This window comes from Phyllobates terribilis, unplaced genomic scaffold, assembly GCF_046119375.1.
Source record: "Phyllobates terribilis strain yellow unplaced genomic scaffold, ASM4611937v1 Scaffold_4__5_contigs__length_816908805, whole genome shotgun sequence".
Classification (NCBI taxonomy): Eukaryota; Metazoa; Chordata; class Amphibia; order Anura; family Dendrobatidae; genus Phyllobates; species Phyllobates terribilis.
In genome coordinates, this window is record NW_027362764.1 from 666,141,750 (window position 1) to 666,164,902 (window position 23,153).

General features: G+C 44.9%; 2 protein-coding genes across 2 annotated transcripts in view; one reads left to right on the forward strand and one right to left on the reverse strand.

Annotated features, from left to right (window-relative positions):
- Positions 1-23,153, reverse strand: part of LOC141265862 (uncharacterized) — a 1,005,842-nt gene that overhangs the window by 754,922 nt on the left and 227,767 nt on the right. The gene's annotated exons all lie outside the window — the stretch shown is intronic.
- On the forward strand, positions 9,996-19,761 carry LOC141264706 (SCAN domain-containing protein 3-like). The gene is made up of 3 exons (XM_073676971.1): positions 9,996-11,506; positions 19,355-19,505; positions 19,561-19,761. The coding sequence occupies exons 1-3, from the start codon at positions 9,996-9,998 to the stop codon at positions 19,759-19,761; spliced, it is 1,863 nt and encodes a 620-aa protein (XP_073533072.1).

The window sequence follows — 23,153 nt, forward strand, 5'->3', positions numbered from 1 at the left end:
TCACACAACATGCCCACAAAACTCTCCCACAGAAGTCAATGAGTCAGATCCTGATCATCTATGGTCCAGGTTATTAAAAAATAATATAGGTGATTCATTCTCTCTAAGCCACAGATCCTGTACATAGGGAGGCAGATAATAGAAGAACAGTGAGGAAACAGTGACTTTGAAGGGAGAAGCGCACAGCAGGGTAAAACCCTTATATTGGAGATAGTAAAACAATAGTGTGACGCCTCTACTCGTAAAGCCCGTGTTTTACCCTGGGTGTTGGGGGACTCGGTGTCGGGCCCCGTGATGGAGAGGTGGGATGCAGGCGTGGCCCGGGCCCGACCCGTGCTCAGGGCCGTCACATTAGAAAGAGATGGTATGGGCTTGTCCGGGTTGAGTGGCTGATTAACGACTACGCCACCTGTGGTGCCTGGTGAAGGGTCACCAGCGCCGCTGCAGTCCGCCGAGGCCTGGTGTAGTGGCGGCCTAAGTTCTCACCGCTCCCCACAGGCGGAGCAAGGCCTCAGGGCAGAGGGACAGGAGAATAGGGATAGTCAGTAGTAGAGGAAGAACAGAGGCCGCGTCGTGCGGTGTGGCACAGGAATAACAGTCCGGAGGCCATAGGGGTGAACTTCCAAGGCTTTACTCACATAGCTGGCAAAGGAAGGTGACTCCCTGCTCCCCGCGGAGTCCTGCGGTCACCAGGGACGGGGGTCCGACAACCTCCGAGTAAGTCCAGCATTCAGTCGGGACCCTACAGCAGAGTGTTCCTGAACTACAGACCGAAACCTTTCCTGTCCGTGTGTGTGTGTGAAGCCCAGCTGTGCTTGGTATCACAAATCCTAGAAGGGTGTATTGAAGGATTCCTCCACAAGAGGCCCCCATAACCATTCACACATCTCCACCTTCCACCTCAGACCACCAGAGGGAGCCCGTTAGGGATAGATAAATAGGGAAGGTGGAGCCAGGCAGCTCAGTTCCTCTGGAGAGTTCAGCAAATACAAACCTGAATGCAGAGTCGAGCTCAGTTAGTCTAGACTGGAGTTGACAGAAAGCAAACCTGTTGAGAGAGTTCCTGCAGTGCAAAAGCCTGAGAGAGGTTAGTCTGCGGTGGAGCACAGTCGAAACTCAGTTGTAGCTCAGAGAGGTGAGCTTTAGGTGTGCCGGCGCCTTAAGATCGGTGAAGTGCAGCAAGCTGCCGTTAGTGTGAGTAGCCTATTGAGGGCCCGAGTAGGCCAAAGGCGAGTAGAGAGAGTTAGTTCATAGGGGGCAGAGGAGCTTAACTAGCTCACCCCGAAGAAGCAGTTACCGGACACCGGGTCCGAAGCTTACCGGAATCTCCATGACCCAGTAAGATAAACCGGAATCCCTGGAGAACTACAAGTCCCAGGATCACTAAAGTGCTGATACGTATCAGAGCCAGGAGGCACATAGGCCCCGTAAGTCGGGAGCGTGTAATCCAACAGAAGGCCCTACCACAAGGTCAGCCGGCGCAGGACAGAGACAAAGTTAGGCCTAGCTCCAGGCAGGTCAGAAACTTACTACGCAGAGTCAAGAAACAGGAGGCCCAAAACCAGCTCATTGGGGAGGATCTGGACATACACCCTTCACCCTACAGTGCTCCGGGGAGTGCCTGAATTTTCATCAGTAAAAGGTACTGAAGTGACTAGCGTGTCTGTCCCTGTTCTTGCTCTGACCCGGCGGGGTCTCTTCGTCCTGCTTTCCCCGTTCATACACTGCCCTGAGGCCTAGCTCCACCTGTGGGGAGCTATACCATCCAGCTGCCTTATCACCAGCCTCAGTGGACTGCGCAGCGCTGGTGACCCTTCACCAGAAACCACAGGTGGCGTCACGAACTCTTTAATAAAACTTAACATCTATCAACCCCTTTTAAAGGAGCGGCCCAGGGTACGGGCCCGGGAGCCGACCACCGCGACGTCCCTAAAGGCTAGGCTAAAGGCCCGGGTACCGAGTCATTCCCATCCCCCTGGGCTAGTCATGTGCAAATAGGCCGGGTCTCCCTCTGAGCTCCTCTCAGAACAAGGGCACGGGTGGCAGCTCCGCTCCGTCCGATACCCGGTGGGATCCTCAGGGCCTAACCGGGCTTTCCCGTCCAGGACGTAGAGTAGCAAGGTCGGGTGTCGGGGGCCGGTACCCCTCTTGCAGCCGGAGTCCCTCTGAATATATCAGGTTGGCGAGGACAGGTGGCGTACACCGCTCCGTCTTCATCCTGCCTGGGATCCATTTGCTGTGTAGCCACACTCTTAAGCTCCGGGCCTTCTTGATTCTGGTCCTTGGCCGGGTTGAGACATTCCTTGTCTGCAACCTACCTCTCGTCCCAAGGCCAGGGTACGAGGGCTGTGTCCCTTGCCGGTGCAGGCCCACAAAGGATCTGCGCTCCCGGAGGGAGGTCACATCGACACACAGTACATGACAGCACGGAGCAACCAAGACCGACTAGCCAGGTTGCGCCGAAAGACCGACTAACTAGGACTAGCCAAAAGAACTAAGATCAAAGATGGCATTTTTATTAAATATGAAATCTAAAGTGTAACTAACTTGTAAGTCCTCCACCCTCACCCACTAACTGGTTCCTACCACTTTGTGTTCCCCAGTCTCCCTGTAACCAGGGGAGCAGCACCTAGTGCATACTTGCTCCCTCAGGTGGAGAAGTGTGGTGTTGGATGCAAAAGGTTAGGTCCCGACCATCACACCGGCCTTACCTCAGAGGAGGAACACCACACTCCATTAGAAAAGTGCAGCATCCCTGTGGCGGTCGTACCCTCAGGGGCGCCACAATAGTTTTTCACGCCTTGGGTGGTTGTGTGAAGACACAACCGCTATGAAGGTTTAGATAGCCAGCTGCCGCTGCCCCGTGGCTGAGGGAATATCCACCAAATAGAAATTATCCAGGTTAGAATTGCTGGTTTTATATATTTTTTTTACAATTATTTAATTTGATTTGTTATATATGTAATGTTATTTTCTATTGTCGCCCTTTGTAATCATGTTAGCTTTTTATGCACCAATCATTTTATTCTATCAAGGATTGACCTCTATAAAAGATCATGACTGATATCCTGTTTGTCATATGACTGATATCCTGTTTATCATGTGACTGATATCCTGTTTGTCATGTGACTGATATCCTGTTTGTCATATGCCTGAGTCCTATCGACTCTGAAATGCATTGCATGCATAAATATCTCAAGTTTTTACCCTCCTGGATGTTCCCTTACTGGAAGTGCTCTTGAGACCACAATTTTATTTTTATATTATTCCGCTTTACCCTGTTTTGGTAATAAAAGAACAGTGGCACTCACCGATGAAGGTTTTTAACCTCTAATAAAATTCTATATAACCAACAATCTGAGATAGTGGAAGGAGGTGCGGGAAAGCTTCTGGAGCCACTGTTATATTATCTCATATACTGTATACATTTCTGAATACTTGCTTCAGTTAAGCTCCTGAAGTTGCATGAAAAAGAGGGGCCTTCGGAACAGCATGACGTGTCTCATGTTTTTTTGCTTGAGGAGCGGCGGTGACCTTTATTGTTGCAACTTTGACTGTTACTACATAGGCAGATACTTTATTAATCAAACATGAAGCCACCAGGCAGGAAGCCATTATCCTCCATTGCGGTCATATTCCACAACTGCAACCTCCCTGGAGGCCCAGAAGTACAAAGTGTTCAGTGCTCAGATACATGGCCAAGGTAGAGAAGGCTAAAACCCCACCACCACTGAACAAGACAGGACTGGAAAAGTCAAGACTTGGTCAAGTAATATCAGAAGACATACTGTATTTTTCAAAGGTTTTATGGACTGATGAGATGACAGTGACGCTTGACGGACAAGATGGATGGGCTCATGGCTGGATCAGTAATGGGCACAGACCATCCCCACTTTGACTCAGACTCCAGTAAAGGTGGAGGTGGGGTACTATTATAGGCTGGTATTATTAAAGATAAGCTAGTTGGACCTTTTCAAGCTGAAGATGTACTCAAAATCAACTCCCAAACCTTCTGCCAGTTTTTAGATGCCACTTTCTTCAAGCAGTGGTACAGGAAAAATTCTGAATTTCTCAAAAAAAAAAACCCTGATGTGTATGCAGGACAATGCTCCATTGCATGCATTGAAGTCCTCCACTGGTCAGCTGCCAGTAAAAAGCCTTAACGATGAAAGGATAATGACATGGCCCCTTCCTCACCTTACCTAAACACTATTGAGAACTTCTGGGACCTTCTTAAACGGGAGATTTACAGTGAAGGAAAACAGTCACCTCTATGAACAGTGTCTGGGGGGCTGTGGTTGGTCCTGCCCAAAAAGTTGATTGTCAACAAATTAAGAAACTGATAGACTGCATGGATGGAGCCTGTGAATGGTAATGAAAAGAAGGGCAGCTATATTGAAATTACACTGATATTTTTTGGAAATGTCAGAAATATATTTTTGAACATTTTGAGCTGTTTGGTTATTATTCTCACTGTAACAGATGAAAATAAACAATTGAGATGGGAAAATTTACATTTTTCATTTAGTTGCATAATAATTCTGCACATTAATAATTGCCCAATAATTCTGCACACAGAGATATTCTCCTAAGAAAGACAAAACATTACTTTTACTTTCTTAAGTATTCAGATTTATTAACTTTTTGGTTCGTCAGACATCACTGTTGTTGTTCAATAATTAAATGAATCATCAAAAATACAAATTAACTAATAACTAAACACAGTGTACATGTGTCGTTTCATAAAACAACAGGGGGTCCGAGTCTAAGGCCACAGCCCCACTATCAGTATTTGGTCAGTATTCGGTCAGTATTTTTTCTCTGGAGTGGGAGCTAAAACCAGGTGAGGAACAATCAGAGAAAAGGTATAATAGAAACAAGTCACCAATTCTGCATTTATCACCCACTCCTGGTTTTGGCTCCCACTCCTGAGAAAAAATACTGACCGAATACTGACCAAATACTGATAGTGGGGCCGTGGCCTAAGGCTGTAGGCTTTGTGAGGCTGTAAGTTTGGAGGAGAAGGCCTGCGGTCAGTCAGGGCAATGCAGTCCAAATAAGGACCGTGAAATACGCCCGGCTCCCCCAATCCCTTCTACTTTTTCTCTCCCAGCCATTCCCCTTAGTGCTCTTCTTTTCACATTTTCTTAATCAAAAGTTTGTACTCTGTTATCCTGATGCACTTTAAATAAAAATCTGTTTAAAAAAAAATACGCCGTTCTGATCTCGGCCACAATCTGTGATTTATTTGGTTCTCCAAAGTGCACTTAAAGATGTTGGCTGTCTGTGATTTTTAGAAAAAAATAAAAAATTAAGTTTACAATCCCGTCCTATATATGGGGGTTATCTCCTGCTGGATCTTTGGGAACCATTAGTGTCAGAAGCCCATAAATGTCTGACCTGTTTGACCTTGCTTAAAACAGTAAAAGTATGAACAAAGACATCCAGCGGGAGTAGGAGTGCTGGAGGGAAGTGCTTAGAAGCTTTCCCATCATTTCTACTGAATGGGACTGATCCCGGGGCACGGTAACTCCCATAGCTTTAGGCCATGTACATCTCTACAGATCTTATCAATAGCAAAGAAATTCTGTCACTTTACAAATTACACTTTGGCATCATTTTTTATGGCACCATTTCGGGACTATATTATATATTACCAACATTTTTATTTTTATTAGTGGGGCAATAGAAAAAACAGCAATTCCACAATTGTTTTTTTTAAAAGGTTAATTATAGAAATGTAAATAGTTTATATTATCTTATGTATTATTGTATTATTTTTCAGAATAAAACCACTTTTTTCTTCTGAGAGCCACAATTTTTTAATATTTCGCTGTATTGTTCACACCGGTCTTGATGAGTGGGCATGCTGGAGTCAGACGCTCCTGATACGCTCAATGAATTCATGATTCATTCTAATGAATTACATGATTCATTCTTAATGAAAAAGGACTGTCTGACAACTGGAGAACACTCCCATCTGTGCTGCTTAGTCCAAAAATCTTACTCCAGTCACGTACTGGAATAAGATTTGTGGCATAAGGAATGCCACCATCCTGTCCCATATCCTGTCCCAGCTGCACCCACTTTGTCAGAACCGGGCGGGCAAAAATGGTGTGAGAATGTCATAAGTCACAAAATTTTAGCAAATTCTCATGTTGCGCCACAATTTTGCAACTTTTCTAAGCTGTTTACGCCAAAATTCTGGCATAAAAGCTTTTATGAACTGGGCCCAATGTGTATTTTTTCCCTGAGGGTATGAACACATAATGCCTTATTTCTAGTGTCAGAGCCGTTGATGTCTGTTTTGGTGCAGATTTGAAGCAGCGTTTTTTTTTTTTATTAAACGCATTTTTACATGTGTTTTTTTTTACATGCATTTTTATTGCATTTTTCTTCTGCAGATTTCTCTTTTTGGTGTGTCATGTTTTTAATAAAAAGGGTTACTTTGGATACTTCCTGTTACTTAGCTATGATAAAACTTTATTGATAAATTCATGTCTTACATATGTTTTTACTGCAGAAATTGAATAAAAAGACATATTATTAATATTATTATAGCGCCATTAATTCCATGGCTCTTTACATGTTTAAAAGCATACATAACAAACAACAAGTACAATAATTTGAACGAAAACGAGTCAGCGACTGGTACAGGAGGAGAGAGGACCCTGCCCGCGAGGGCTCACAATCTACAAGGGATGGGTGAGGATACAGTAGGTGAGGATAGAGCTGGTCGTGCAGCGGTATGGTGGAGCGGTGGTTACTGCAGGTTGTAGGCTTTCGGAAGAGGTGGGTCTTCAGGTTCCTTTTGAAGGTTTCCACGGTAGACGAGAGTCTGATGTGTTGGGGTAGAGAGTTCCAGAGTAGGAGGGATGCACGGGAGAAATCTTATATGCGATTGTGGGAAGAGGAGATAAGAGGGGAGTAGAGGAGGAGATCTTGTGAGGATCGGAGGTTGCGTGCAGGTAAGTACCGGAAGACTAGGTCACAGATGTATGGAGGAGACAGGTTGTGGATGGCTTTATATGTCATGGTTAGGGTTTTGAACTGGAGTCTCTGGGCAATGGGAAACCAGTGAAGAGATTGACAGAGGGGAGAAGCTGGGGAATAGTGGGGGGACAGGTGGATTAGTCGGGCAGCAGAGTTTAGGATAGATTGGAGAGGTGGGAGAGGGTTAGAAGGGAGGCCACAGAGCAGGAGGTTGCAGTAGTTGAGGCGAGAGATGATGAGGGCGTGCACTAGGGTTTTCGCAGATTCATGGTTGAGGAATGTGCGGATCCGGGAAATATTTTTGAGCTGGAGTCGGCAGGAAGTGGAAAGGGCTTGGATATGAGGTTTGAAGGAGAGATCAGAGTCAAGGGTTACCCCGAGGCAGTGAGCTTGCAGGACTGGGGAGAGTGAACAGCCATTGACTTTGATGGATAGGTCAGATGGGGGGGTTGAGCGAGATTGTGGAAAGATGATGAATTCAGTTTTATCCATATTAAGTTTTAGGAATCTAGCAGAGAAGAAGGATGAAATAGCGGACAGACATTGTGGGATTCTGGTTAGTAAGGAGGTGATGTCAGGTCCAGAGAGGTAGATCTGTGTGTCATCAGCATAGAGGTGATACTGAAAGCCGTGAGACTATGAGCTGTCCCAGGCCGAAGGTGTAGATGGGGAAGAGTAGGGGTCCTAGAACTGAGCCTTGGGAGACACCGACAGATAGGGGGCGAGATGAGGAGGTGGTATGTGAGTGGGAGACACTGAATGTCCGGTATGAGGAGATCCAAGATAGGGCCAAGTCGGTGATGCCGAGAGATGAGAGTAGTAAGAGGGAATGATCTACTGTGTCAAAGGCAGATGACAGGTCCAGAAGGAGAAGGACAGAGTAGTGGCACTTGGATTTGGCGGTCAGTAGGTCGTTGGTGACTTTAGTCAGGGCAGGTTCAGTAGAATGGTGCAGTCGGAAGCCAGATTGGAGGCGGTCAAAGAGGGAGCAGGAGGAGAGGTGGGAGGACAGATCAAGATGGACGTGTTGTTCCAGTAGTTTTGAGGCATAGGGGAGAAGTGATATGGGGCGATAGCTAAACAGAGAGGATGGGTCAAGGGATGGCTTTTTGAGGATGGGTGTGACCGAGGCATGTTTGAAGCATGAAGACACCAGTTGTTAGTGATAGGTTGAAGAGGTGGGTTAGGGTTGGGATGAAGACTGCGGTAAAATTTGGGATGAGCTGAGATGGGATTGGGTCAGGTTCACAGGTGGTGAGATGTGACTTTGAGAGGAAAGATGAAAGTTGATCTTCCGTGATGGCGGAGAAGCTGGTTTTGGAGGAGGAGAGTTGAGTATATATGAAGAGGGACTGTGGGGACTTATGGCAAAACCTTTGTCTGATGGTATCAATCTTCTGCTTGAAGAATGAGGCAAAGTCTTTAGTTGAGATGAGTGGAGAGGGAGGGTAAGCTGGGGGACAGAGGAGACAATCAAAAGTACTGAATAGCTGTTTAGGGTTGTGAGACAGGGAGGATATGAGAGATGAGAAGTATGTTTGTTTTGCTGCAGTAAGTGTGGATTTGAAGGAAGTGAGGGACTGTTTGAATGCGAGGAAGTGCTCATTTTCCATCTCCGCTTGGCAACCCTGGAAACCCGTCTCAGTTCTTTAGTCAGGCTGGTGTGCCAGGGTTGCCTGTTGATTGTGGGAGCTTTGGTATGTATGAGGGGGGAAACCGATTCAAGAACTGCAGCGGTTGTGGTGTTATATAAGGTGGCAGCAGCATCTGCATCATGTAGGGCAGAGGTCCCCAACCGCCGGTCCGCGGACCAGGACCGGGCTGTTGGGGTTTTTCAGCCAGTCCGCGGCGCCGCTGACAGCTAGCTCCGCGGCCCTGCGCCTGGTCAGAGCTCGCTCTGTGTGGATTTATAATGTTTTCTGCCATAGCCGTGACAGCTCGCAGCTCCCGGCAGAGAACATTATGCAGGACGGGGTGGGGCGTCGGGCGGGTCTTAGTGACGCAGCCCTCCACAGCACAGCATGGTACCTGTTGTACGTCACGGGGCGGGTCTTAGTGACGCGGCCCTCCTGCACAGCATGGTGTGTTCCTGACGGGGTGGGGCGGCAGGCTCTCCTTACTGACACGCCCCCGGCAGAACATGTTATGTGGGGCGTGCTGGGGCAGCAGACTGGCTTCAGTGACGCGGCTCCCGGTACCGGTGTTCAGTGTGTAGCGCTGCTAAGCAGCAGCGCTGTATACACTGACGCTCAATGTACAATGCTGCTACTTAGCAGCGCTGTACACCGAGGTCCCGCCAGCATCCTCCCCATACAGCGCTGTCCGGTGCATATAGCAGTGCTAGTAGCAGTGCTGTACACTGAAACTCAATGTACAGTGCTGCTACTCGCAGAATGTGCTCAGGCAGGAGCAGGGACAAGCAGGTCATGTGTGTCCAGCGCTCCTTCCCCTCCTGCTAGCTGCGAGTTGGAGGGGGAGGGGCTCTGGATGCTAATGGGCAGCTAGATATGACGTCAGGTGTCCCACCCTTATGACTCCTGTAGCTGTGTTCTGGTGTCGTGCGGCCCAGCAGCAGATTTTCTGGTTAAAGTGAAAAAAGCAAATAACAGTGAAAATTCATAGCAGCAGTGGCTGTGTCCAGTAGCAGCAGTAGTGGTCATCATCATCAGTGCCCGTCTCCAGTAGCAGCAGTAGTGGTGGTCATCATCATCAGTGCCCGTCTCCAGTAGCAATAGCCATCTTTCTGTGTTAGGGGCCCACTACGCCTTCACCTCTAACCCTTGTAAAATGAGTAAAAAACAAACATCACTGAAGAGCTTCTTTGAAAAGGAAGAAAGACCCAATGAGACAGATGAAGACTCCATGACTGCTAAAAAAAGAAAGCTGCATTTAAAAGAAAATACAATGAGTCCTACTTAAATTATGGGTTCATCGCAACTGGCGATTCACATGCCCCAAGCCCACTCTGTCTGATATGTGGCGACCGGCTATCCAACGAGGCCATGAAGCCTTCAAAACTGGTTCGCCACTTACAGACCAAGCACCCTGCATCAAAAGACAAGCCTTTGGAGTTTTTTGAAAGAAAAAAACGCGAACACGAAGGACAGAAGCAATTATTGAAGGCCACCACATCAACAAATGTGTCTGCTCTGAGAGCATCATTCTTAGTGGCTAACCGCATTGCCAAGGCTAAGAAGCCCTTCACTATTGGTGAAGAGTTGATCCTGCCTGCCGCTAAGGACATTTGCCAGGAACTTTTAGGAGAGGCTGCGGTTAAAAAAGTGGCACAGGTTCCTCTTTCAGCGAGCACTGTCAGTAGACGAATTAATGAAATAGCAGAAGACATCGAGGTACAATTGTTGGAGAGGATTAATGCGTCACCATGGTACGCAATCCAGGTTGACGAGTCTACTGACGTTGACAACAAGGCAATGATGCTGGTTTATGTGCAATATATTTTTCAGGAGGATGTGCATGAGGATATGTTATGTGCATTATTGTTGCCAGCCAACACCACAGGTGCAGAACTATTCAAGTCTTTGGATGATTACATATCAGGAAACCTAAACTGGTCATTTTGTGTCGGTATATGCACAGACGGAGCAGCTGCCATGACTGGACGGCTTTCTGGTTTAACTACCCGGGTCAAAGAGGTTGCGTCTGAATGCGACTCTACGCACTGTGTCATCCATAGAGAAATGCTGGCAAGCCGAAAAATGTCACCTGAACTTAACAGCGTTTTGCAAGATGTGATTAAAGTTATTAATCACATAAAAGCACATGCCCTTAACTCACATCTGTTCGAGCAGCTCTGTGAGGAGATGGACGCGGAGCACAAACGTCTTCTCCTACACACAGAAGTCAGATGGCTTTCTAAAGGTAGAGCACTGGCCAGAGTTTTTGAGTTACGAGACCCGCTTTATAGATTTCTTTTAGAAAAAGAATCGCCACTTGCAGCACATTTCAGTAGTAAGGAATGGGTCACAAAACTTGCTTACTTATGTGACATATTCAACTTTTTGAACGAACTTAATCTGTCACTTCAGGGGAGAATGACAACTGCCTTCAAGTTGGCAGATAAAGTTGCTGCATTTAAAGCCAAACTGGAAGTGTGGGGACGGCGAGTGAGAACAGGGATATTTGACATGTTTCAAACATTAGCAGGAATTTTGGAAGAGACCGAGCCTGAGCCTTCATTCTCCCAGCTGGTGCATGATCACCTATCTCAGCTTTCAGAAGAGTTTGAGCGCTATTTTCCGACCACAAAAGACCCACGAACTAGGAAGGAATGGATTCGCAACCCATTTGTGAACAAGCCAGGTGAATCGACCTTGTCCGTGCTTGAAGAAGACCAACTGCTTGAGATTGCAAATGATGGTAGCCTTAAAAGTATGTTTGAGACTTCAAATCTCCCAACATTCTGGATTAAAGTCCAGGCTGAATATCCTGGGATCGCCACCAAAGCACTGAAAACTCTGCTTCCTTTTCCAACATCCTATCTTTGTGAAACTGGGTTTTCTGCCATGACAACAGCAAAAACGAGATTACGGAGTAGACTGGACATAAGGAACACACTTCGGGTTTCACTGTCTCCCATCACCCCTAGATGGGACCGTCTTGTTGCAGGAAAACAAGCCCTGTGCTCCCACTGATCCAGGGAAACAAGCCTGGTGCTCCCACTCATTCTGAACCTATGGTAAGTTGAATCACATTCTCATTATAAATGTCATAATTATATGATAAGTATGCACTAAGCTCCACCCCTCCATAACCCCACCCTCATATGATCAAAGCCCCGCCCCCACCCCCACCGGGCCATGGAAAACTGGTCTTGCTTAAAGCCGGTCCCTGGTGCAAAAAAGGTTGGGGACCTCTGGTCTATACCATATATCCCAGGAGCGGCCTGGTTACCACAATACTCAGGGGTGTCGCATACCCTTAGCGATTTCAAAGAGAGACTGCGTAGCCTGTTTGACGTTTATCCCTTGGCCGAAGGGCAGAAGGTCAGCATTCTAATCGTTCAGCTAGCTGGTGTCACTGACCCTGGCCATCCACAAGCGGCTTCTGCTTCGGCTGCAGCTAAGTGCCCCGGAGACAGAGTCACTTACACCCGTCACCATGGAGAACGGGGGTGGTACGCCTTACATGTACGTAGGGTGGTAGAGGAGGAGAACGTACCCCTGCCATGGGAGGCTGATGACCCGGCTGGGCCATCTAGTGGTGGACAAATGCTTCCCCAGAGGGAACACCACTACTAAAGTTGAACTGAAACAAATCTGAAAACTGTAAATAGTTACCCGGAAGGGTATTAGCATAATCCTTGTGTGGAAAGATTTTTTGGAAGAAAATGTGTTTTTTAAAAAAAAAAAGTGTGTTTAAAAAACGTGTTTTTTTGTAGTTACCCGGTTAAAAAGACTTATAGGTTGTGGACGTTGAACAGCCAAAAACTTTTATTGTAAAAAGTTAGCACTTCTTAAGGTGCTTCTTGTTGGTTTTAAGACCACTGAACAAAAACCTGTTTGGCGTGGCCGGAGACGTGGTCCAACGAGTGGATCAGCTATGCCCTGCAGCCACGCCCAGGGCTTACGTTGTTTTTTTTTTGTGGATTGGTCCCCCCACTTTGCACTTACATCAGTGAGATGGACACCCGGAAAGGGATCTCGCTGAAGCCTACTGAACTTGATTTAACTGGTTTATACTTGCAAAAAAGTTATTTAAAGTGATTTTATATTGAATAATATATTAAGTAATTTTATGAAACTTTCAAGAAAATGTGCCTCCCATAAAGGGAAGAAAAAAAAAGTTATGGTTGTTCTCCTATGTGAATGCATTCTAAAAGTTTTGCTTATCTTAAAATTAGTTTTACTCTGTTCTAGCCCGCGGACATGCTGTGTTTAACGGGGGAGGGGGGGAGGATGTGGCGCCCCTGCGGGTCTAGTTGCCATAGAGGTACTGCATCTCACCCAGAGGTGTGGTACCCCACTCTCAGGTAAGGACGGAGCACTACCCGGGACCCACACACCCACATCCAATACACTCCACTTCAGTAGGGAAGGGCGAGATTGCTCCTAAGGCAGAGCACAGTCCCTGGTCCCTAGCTGGAGGGTGGAACTAGGTAGAGGAGGTGGGTGGAAGAAGTAGATCAGGGGAGCACAGACAGAAAGGGTATAAGAAGAAGGGGAACCATCTAGAAGCAGACAGTTCAGAGGAGAGACAGTTGGGAGGGTGAGCTCAGGAGGAGCTCCGCTCAGGTGAGCAGAGGAGTGAGGCCTAGTCAGAGAGACCCAGGAGGAGGAGAGTGAGAGAAGACGGGAGCAGAGGGAAAGGCTCCAGAGACAGAGGGGATCCCAGGGGCACCGTGAGTGCAGGAAGCCACCCGTGCACCCAAATTCACACTGACGTGGAGGGATCAGGCCGCAGAAGGGGACCGGCCACAGACTAGTGGAGAACCACAAGGCTCAGCTAGCCAACCGGAGGCTGTAGCATTTGCAAGGTGTTGCAGCCAAAACCCACAATTATATTGCTGAAAAGGTGGCCACATAGGGTCCAGGGGATTGCAAGTGCCCGACAAGGCCTGAGGCCACTGGCTTGGGACACTGATTGTGAGGCGCAGGGCAGGAGGGTGAGAGCCAGTGCAGTGAGACGACCAGGAAAGGTACATAGAACGGGGTCCCGTCCAAGTGCTCCTGAAATACCTGAGAGTTTGCTGGATCACTACCCCGGAGGACACAGGTGAGGGCAGTTGCACACCGGTGACTGTAACCTGAGGAACTTAACAACTGTAAAACCTGAAGATTGCATCCCATTGTGTCCTTGAATAATTGCTGCGCCATCACATGCATTACACCGCACCAACAACATCTACCTCATAAAATCACCATCTACTGCCCTGGAGCTAAGCTCTGCCTGTGGAGAGCTGAACCAACTCTTCTGCGTCACCATCAGCTCCAGAAGATCTGCACCGCAGCGGCGGCCCCATATAGCCGAATACCACAGGTGGCGTCAAAAACATTATCTCTTAAAACTTTATTCCCCTTTTACTTTTCCTTTAATTATTTGACCGCCCAGGGCCACGGACCGGGTCACTGCCACCGTGACATCTCCAGCACCGACCGGCCCTGCTACCGAGTACCCAATGGCTCCAGGGGGCGCATCATATGCAAAATAGATTTCTTCTTGGTTAGTTTTTTATGTAGATGCTGAGCAGAAACAGCCTTCATGAATAGCAGTACACATTGAATACATTCTATATGAATTGTTAGGATTTTTGGGATTTTTTTTGGCTAATATATACAATAGGCAGTAAGTAATTAAGTAATGTTAAAAATGCCGACCGAAAAATGTTAAAGGATCACGTACACAACACACTGTCTGGTAAAGTGAATAAACTTCTGTATCATGTTTGTTCTTGCTACTAAACACTAAGTAAAATAGAAGAAACCTCATATAAGTTTAAAATGGATTTACTGACAGCAGACCACAAGTCAAAACCAAGACCTGCCCACAATAAAACATGAAAAGCGCAGCACTGCGCTTTTATGTCTTCATTCATGAACTTCCCCACACATCACCGCCAGATCAGGTTATAATTATCAAAGTCAACAGGTAAAGATAAAAATAAAAGAATTCAGCAAAGCTGCTAAAACTAAAGTCATTTAACATACCACTTGTCCTGTCCGTTGTCCTAAACCACTTCAAGGGTTATACTCAAGTTTGGAAGTAATCCCATATCCATGGAATAGGGGATAACATTCCTATCACTGGAGGTTCAACCGCTGCGACCCCCAAAGATCCCAATAACTGGGACTCTGAATAGCTCCGTGTGAATGAAATAGTGGTTGATCATGCGCACCTCACTCGATTTATTCTTAATGGACCACCGGAGACAGTGCTGTGTTCAGTTGGTCTTCGGCACTCCCATAAGAATGAGTGGAGCCGCAGTACATATGATCAACCTCTGCTCCATTCACTTGGAGATCTTCCAAGCTCCAGTTTTCAGAATAAGCGATAACTTCCAAACTTGAGAATACTTCTTTGAGAACAGGAAATGTGATCCTAGTCCTAAACCTGTGACAATGTATTTTTATGAGTTGGCTAAGGCTATCTGCCCAAGTAATAGGGCAGCCAAAATGGCTGAAAAGAAGTCAAAGGCAGTGGAGGTTGGTTGGATGGATGTGGATGATGGTGTGACACTATAAATACTGGATACAATGGCCCATGCTCTAGGATGGTAGAAAGAAAGCCGATATGCCCTGGAGACAGTTCAAAACCAGTATTACTCATGAAAAGGCAATAAGCAAGAATCTCCAGTGGAAATCAGGTCCAAATTTCTGGATTGTGGGATCTTGGAATGCTTGATGGCTTCCATCAAAACCCTAGGGCAACGTTTGGATTCAAAATGTGATATGTTATGGTTTTTACTAAATGTAATATGTCTAAGACATTAAAATATCAGTTAATCATCAGTAATGTTGTATGTCTCTTCTTAGAGAGAAGCACACAAGCTTGACCAGTACTTTCTTAGCGAGCCAACAGTCTAGTGCTTTCTAGTCCCCTGAGGACTCTATGACTCACCACTTGCCCTCCAGAAATAAGTTTAGGCTTGGTATCAATGAGTGTGCAGCCCTAAACCAACACGTGGCCTACTTAGTCTATGCCTAGAAATCTTTAGAGGTAACCATCTCTGCAGTAAAACTTAACACCCTAAGTTGCAGCAGCTGTACATATTGACTTTAGACCAGGAGTCCCCAACCTGTGGCCTAACCATGAATAGCTAAAATGCCAATTCAAGTAAACTGCTACACACCTGTAATGTGTACAGAACCGGGTACCACTAGAAAGCCACTGCTGGTGGTGTAACATATAGGGGGTAACATGCCCTTTCCCCTGTACGCCAGGGTTGGAAACTTGATTTTTAATTTTTTTCCAGACAGCTTATCAAAAAATCACAAACAGCCAACATTTTTGTCTGTAGCCCATAATTCTGATAAGAAAGCCATGTAAATTTTATAATTATGATAACTACAGGTATTATAATCTGCACAGGTTTCCTCCAGCCTCAAAGGAAACAGGACAGCATCCATTTATTTTTACAGACGGGTAAAAAAATGGCCATAGTTTAAGGATTGTCCAGAATTTTCAAAAGTATGGATCAACCGTAATGCATCCGATATTTAGGGTACATTGCAATTCTTAACATAAAAAAAACTGTATTTTGTCTTTAAAATTGTATTCATTGCTGGTATATAAAAATGTATGCCATACAGAATGCATACAGATGGAATACGGATGACAATACCACATTAAAAATTGCCAATTTTTTCTGGATGAAAATCGGACAATATTTTCCTACGCTCGTGTGAACTTAGCGTACTATGCAGTGTTTATAAAAATATACTGTATGGCGACATTTACTTCATTGACATACAGGCATTGATTGTGCACATGAAGTGAACGCACATATTTGTGTGACAGCATTCTGTGAAAGCCCTAAAAATACAGGTGCATCTCACTAAATTAGAATATCATCAAAAAGTTAATTTATTTCAGTTCTTCAATACAAAAAGTGAAACTCATATATTATATAGAGTCATTACAAGCAGAGTGATCTATTTCAATTGTTTATTTCTCTTAATGTTGATTATGGCTTACAGCCAATGAAAACACAAAAGTCATTATCTCAGTAAATTAGAATAATAATAAAAAAAAACTGCAAAAGCTTTGGAAGCATTTAAAAAGGTCCCTTAGTCTGTTTCAGTAGGCTCTACAATCATGGGGAAGACTGCTGACTTGACAGATGTCCAGAAGGCAGTCATTGACACTAAGTAAATGCAAAGTAAATTTTGCATTTCATTTGGAAATCAAGGTCCCAGAGTCTGGAGGGAGAGTGGAGAGGCCACAATCCAAGCTGCTTGAGGTCTAGTGTGAAGTTTCCACAATCAGTGATGGTTTGAGGAGCCATGTCATCTGCTGGTGTAGGTCCACTGTGTTTTATCAAGACCAAAATCAGTGCAGCCATCTACTAGGAAATTTTAGAGCACTTCATGCTTCCCTCTGTCGACAAGCTTTTTGGAGATGGAAATTTCATTCTCCAGCAGGACTTGGCACCTGTTCACACTGCCAAAAGTACCAATACCTGGCTGAAAAACAACAGTATTACTGTGCTTGATTGGCCAGCAAACTCGCCTGACCATAACCCCATAGAGAATCTATGGGGTATTATCAAGAGGAAGATGAGAGACATCAGACCCAACAATGCAGATGAGCTGAAGGCTGGTATCAAAGCAACCTGGGCTTCCATAACACCTCAGCAGTGCCACTGGCTGATCGCCTCCATGCCACACCGTATTGATGCAGTAATTGATGCAAAAGGAGCCCTGACCAAGTATTGAGAGCATTTACTGAACATACATTTCAGTTGGCCAATATTTCAGATTTTAAAACATTTTTCAAGCTGTTGTTATAAAGTATTCTAATTTACTGAGATAATGGCTTTTGTGTTTTCATTGGCTGTACGCCATAATCATCAACATTAACAGAAATAAACACTTGAAATAGATCACTCTGTTTGTAATGACTCTATATAATATATGAGTTTCACTTTTTGTATAGAAGAACTGAAATAAAGACATTTTTTGATGATATTCTAATTTAGTGAGATGCACCTCTATATGTAACAAAAGTGCTCAGCTGCGCGGCGCTCATAGCAGATCGGCTATGACAACCACAGGGGTCTTCTGCAGAACCCGGGTTGTCGTGCCAACCCATCGACAGCCCGCGATCATGTGACGGTCACACCGATGGGCGTGGTTTGTGACGTGCTTCCTGCGCGGCCATGTAAAATGCCGCTGTCAGAAATTGACAGCGGCGTTTAACATGTTAACAGCCGCGTGTTGATCGCGATTCCACCCGCGGCTGTTTGGGGCACATGACAACTGATCAGATCAGCTGTCATTGTGCCACGAAAGATGCGGGCTCAGCGCCGGAGCGCGCATCAAAGGGGGAGACATGTACGGCGCATGTCGTGAAGGGGTTAACATTTTGTCACACATTTGAGATTTGAGTTGCTTCTTGGCTTTTTGCTCACCCTGGATTTTGGGCTTTTACCAGAAAGCATTGTTAGGAAAACGATTCCAAGTAATATTTTATTACGGATGCACTATTTGCCAATAGATCCCTCCCTGTTGAGGAATCCAAGAAATTTATTTTAAATGCCTTTTTGCAAACGTATAGTCTACTGAGGTCGGTTTACAGAGATATTCTGCTGTGTAAAAGGAGCAAAGAGCAGCAGCATAGAAAGATGGTGCGGACTGAAAAATGGAGGCGAGCCTTCTGGTTTACCCATGCAGCAGCTATATATGCTGTTAAAGGGGTGGTCTCAGAAAATTTGTCGAAATGCCCCAAATTGATTTGAATTAAGTAAAAATATTCACTCTACTTGATCTCGCCCCTGGTCCCATTCTTGCCCTCACCTGGTCCCCGTTTGTGTCATCTTCCTGTTCCAGTCTTTGACTCTTCTCTAATGGAAGGTTGTTTAAAAATCCCTCTAAGTTTATTTATTAAAGAAAAGTCATTGTCTAATACCCTTGATAGAGCAGATATTAATATTCCAAGGTTACCGAAATGGTGTTTTAGCGACCCCAAAATAAGGGTACACATCCATGTATGAATTTCCAAAATTGTAGTGCTACTATTAAAAGTGACCACATATCCCACCCCACTATGAGCATGAAGATACCTTTAAAAGTTACTTTTTACCTGTAATTCAGCTAATGTTTATTTTTTTAAATGTCCATGTGGGCTGGGATATGTGGATCAAACGTCCCGCAGTATTAAAATATGTCTTACAGACATCGCTCAGCTATTATGTTATATGGTGAAAAATTAAAGAAATCTAATAAAAAGAGCGGAAAAGAAAAACAAAATGTGGTTGATAAGTTATTGCACAAACTGCAGTGATAACCTTCCTCAGCCACCAAATAGCCAAACAGGTATCCCTAGCAGGGGCCGTCAGGGACAAGGTGGGTGCATAAACAGGACGTGAGGGGGGATCATGGAAGGATTTATTGCTTTGTTTTAAATCATCATGAAGCATTTTAATAAAAATCCCTGGAACACCCCTTTAACTAATTTAGGAGTTAAAAATAAGCATGAATTATATGTACAAGTACCAGTTTTTCATGTTCAATCTATACCATTATAGCATTTTGAACATATTCTTATGTGTCCAGTACGAGCAAAATATAGAGAAAGTACATGAGATTTATATCTAGATATGATCTGCAGAAAAAACTTTAGTTTGTTTGTAAATGGATTGCATTACTTATGTTAAACTGATCATGAGTTGCAATGTGTTTAACAGACTAGATCTTCATTCACAATTCTACAAATTGCTACAGGAAACAATGTGCACACTGAGCCAGCAAAGATTGCTGGAAGAGTTTAGCTCTGAAGCTTGCAAATTTTGTGACTGCAGCTGTGGGGTGACTGCTGTAACTCATTATGAATACAAGGTAAGACCTCATTCACACATCTGTTTTTCACTGATGTATTCTGTGATCTTCATAGATAGAACATGTACCCAATATAGTCAATTGGGCTATTGACATGTCAGTATTCTTTTGGTGTCCGCAAAAAAAATCACAGAGACGTCCTTTTTTGATTGGAGTCACAGATCAAAAACATCCATACAAGTCTACTCTACAGGTCCATGAAAATCATGAACAGCACATGGATAGCATCACTGTGCAGTGTACGGTCCTTGATTAACATTGCTAGGTATAGGAAAGGGGTTGTAATTTATTTATCTTTTTTTTGATACGTGAAAGTCACTGATGAAACTCTGATAGTAAAAACTGACCAAACACTAATGGGCCTGTATTTTTTAGACTGAGACCAATAACCAGGGATCTTCCCAGCCTAATAATATCAGCCCACAGCTGTCTTCTTTACCTTGGCTGGTTGTGAAAAATATGGGGGACCCCGTGTAATTTTTTTCATTTATTTATTAGGATAAACAAGGCTAAATTTCCCTTTAGTGCCACATGACAGACACTAAAGGGTGCAAGTTTATTATATGTAGGGGGCTTGTAAAATTATATATCTGCAGAATATCTATGTATTCTATTTATCTATTCTATCTATGTGGGGCTTTTGGACTATACGGTGAATCTAGGGGGTTCAATAGGATGAAAATTACTTTGTAAGGGCTGCAAAGTTATGAGAAATGCACTGCTCTGTCCACTTCTATGGGAATAGTAATGTAGTTGACAGAATGGGGTCACACATTACACCACTGCTCCCACAGAAGTGGACAGAGTAGGCTCACACATTTCTAAGGGAGCAGTGGTGTAATGTGTGACCCCACTCTGTCCACTTCTATGGGAGCAGTGTTGTAATGTGTGACTCTGCTACGTCCACTTCTATGGGAGTAATAATGTAGTGGACGAAGCGGAGTCACACATTACATACCTTAGATATTGTAAATCTAATCCTATCCTGTGTGATACACTCCGCTGAGCTCGATATGTAATCCTATCATGATATACAGGTAATGAGTTCAAGCAGGTGCAACTAAAACAGGTAATGAGTGCAGAGTAGGAGGGCTTCTTAAAGAAAAATTAACAGGTCTGTGAGAGCCAGAATTCTTGCTGGTCAGTAGGTGATCAAATACATATTTCATGCAATGAAATGCAAATTAATTATGTAAAAATCATACAATGTGATTTTCTGTATTTTATCTCTCACAGTTGAAGTGTACCTACTATCTACGATAAAAATGACAGACCTCTCCATTCGTTGTAGATGGAAAAACTTGCAAAATCGGCAGTGTATCACATACCATATTTTTCTAACTATAAGACGCACTTTTTTCCTCCAAAATTTTGGAGGAAAGTGGGGGGGGGTGCGTCTTATAGTCCGATATACATAAATACTGTGGCTGTAGGTGGTGGGGGATGTGGGGGAAGCGACAGCAGCAGAGTAGGAGGCAGGAGGCAGCAGCCACCTGCTGCAGCCTACACTGTGCCCCCTACTGAAGACAATGAATATTCACTGCTCCCCACACCCTTAGGCGTGGGGAGCAGTTAATATTTATTTTCCTTAATAGCCGGCACACTGTGCCTACAGCGCGGCTCCTGGTATGTATGGCACCCTTCATCCATGTATGTATGGCTCCCCCTAATCCCTCTTCCTGGTATGTATGGCACCCCTCATCTTGGTATGTATGGCACCCCCCCCGATCCTTGGCACAGAAAAAAATAAACAATTATATTCACCTCTTCTCTCCTCCAGTGCTGTGTCCCACTCTGTGCCGGAAAAGTCACTGCTCCCCACGCTGGGACTGAGTGCGTGGGGAGCAGTGACCATTCATTCTCCCTAATAGCGCGCACACTGTAACCGCAGCGTGGCTCCTGCTGCGCTCGGCGGTCAGTATGCCCGCTATTAAAGTCCATGAATATTCACACCTCCCATAAGTGTTATAGTTCTAGCTATATTAGTTTCCATAACTACTATCCTTGGGTCTGACATTTAAAATATAGCATGTCAGGGATGAATATCGGTATGTGTTCCTTGTATTGTGTAAATGGTGCCACAAACAATATTAAATCATATCTAAATTATAAAACGCACTCCCTGTTGAGCCTCACCCCTAAAGTACACCACTTATTTTTTTTAAACTTGATTAAGTAGTTGTCAGAGCTTGTTACCTGACTCATCGGAGGGGGGAGTGCATTATGGATCCTGTTACCTTAGTCTCTGACCCATTCCTTTACTTGGGAGCAGAGGGTTCATCGGGAGGAGAGGGGGCGCCATCAGCTTCATCGGCCTAGGGCACTAAATTACCTTGTCCTGACCCTGGCTGGATACATTTCGAGTCAGTGTCCTTGGGGCTATCGTATAGATGGATAGATTTGTGACTCCAGATCAATACAGCAAAAATAATTTTACAACAATTAGCAGTTTACATTGAGCAATACCATTGCTGTTTGTATTTAGGCCAAATGCCATAACACCAGTGATTCAATGTTATTGGAACAAATAGGTATCAAACCATTAGATCCTCCAATACACATGTGCTGATTACCAAGTCTTATTATGCCTTCAACAAGCTAAATATGAGTCACCAGAATTGCGTCTTGGAACAGAACAATGACCTTGTCAATGTCCTGGGTAGTACACAACAAAATGCAAAAACCATAAGGACCAACTCGCATTGCATTATAATCCCATTCAAATAAACACACTTATATATAAGTACTCAGACCTTAATCTTACTTATCATTCACAAGTATGCAAATAGGATTTTTGCAGTTAATTGAGGTTAAAGATCGATCACAATTTAGAAAACTCACAAAACATCTAATATTTGGCAAATATAAATCAGCAAAAAATCTAATTTTGTCCAGCACTTTAAATAGGTATTGTGCGGCCAAGGCACTTTGTAATATATCTTAAGAGCATTCTGCTTTTCTTTAATTATTCACTTGGGTTGGATATCAAATCCATATTGCTTAAGACAGACTGTCAGCACAATGAATTGTCAGGTTACATAAAGTCTATGCAGAAGGAAGCAGGGAGAAGAGAAAAGTACAGAGAAACAGATTGCAGCTTGTTTATCTTAGAGCTGGATTCACAGCTACAATGCTGTATAATCTCATTCAGGGGCATAACGATTGCATTCACAGGAGGTGCGAGTGACGCGCCCCCTGGGCCGTGGGGTACTCGGTAGCTGGTCTGGTCGATGATGGGGGATGTCACGGTGGCAGTGACCTGGTCCGTGACCCAGGGCGGTCAACTAAAGGGAAAGTAAAAGGGGAATGAAGTTTTTAGAAATAATGTTCATGACGCCACCTGTGGTATGTGGCTATATGGGGCTGCCGCTGCGGTGCAGATCCTCTGGAGCTGATGGTGACGCAGCAGAGTTGGTTCAGCTCTCCACAGGCAGAGCTAAGCTCCAGGGCAGTATATGTAGAATTGTGAAGGTAGATGTTGTTGGTGCGGCCTTCAGTGCCCCACAACCTCAGATTCCAGTGTCCGGTTCTTCTGCGCTTCTCTCCTCTGGGGTGAGCTTGTACACAGCTCCCTTCCCCAGGTCCTTCCTCGTCGCTCTCCTATCTCAAACTCCTCTCAACTCACTCTTAATAACCCCGCCTCCAGAT

Coding starts and splice junctions, on each gene's coding strand:
- LOC141264706 (XM_073676971.1), top strand. CDS start 9,996: ATGAAGCCTTCAAAACTGGTTCGCCACTTACAGACCAAGCACCCTGCA. Junction 11,507..19,354: donor TCCTATCTTTGTGAAACTGG/GTTTTCTGCCAT, acceptor TGTGTTTAACAG/ACTAGATCTTCATTCACAAT. Junction 19,506..19,560: donor TAACTCATTATGAATACAAG/GTAAGACCTCAT, acceptor TGATCTTCATAG/ATAGAACATGTACCCAATAT.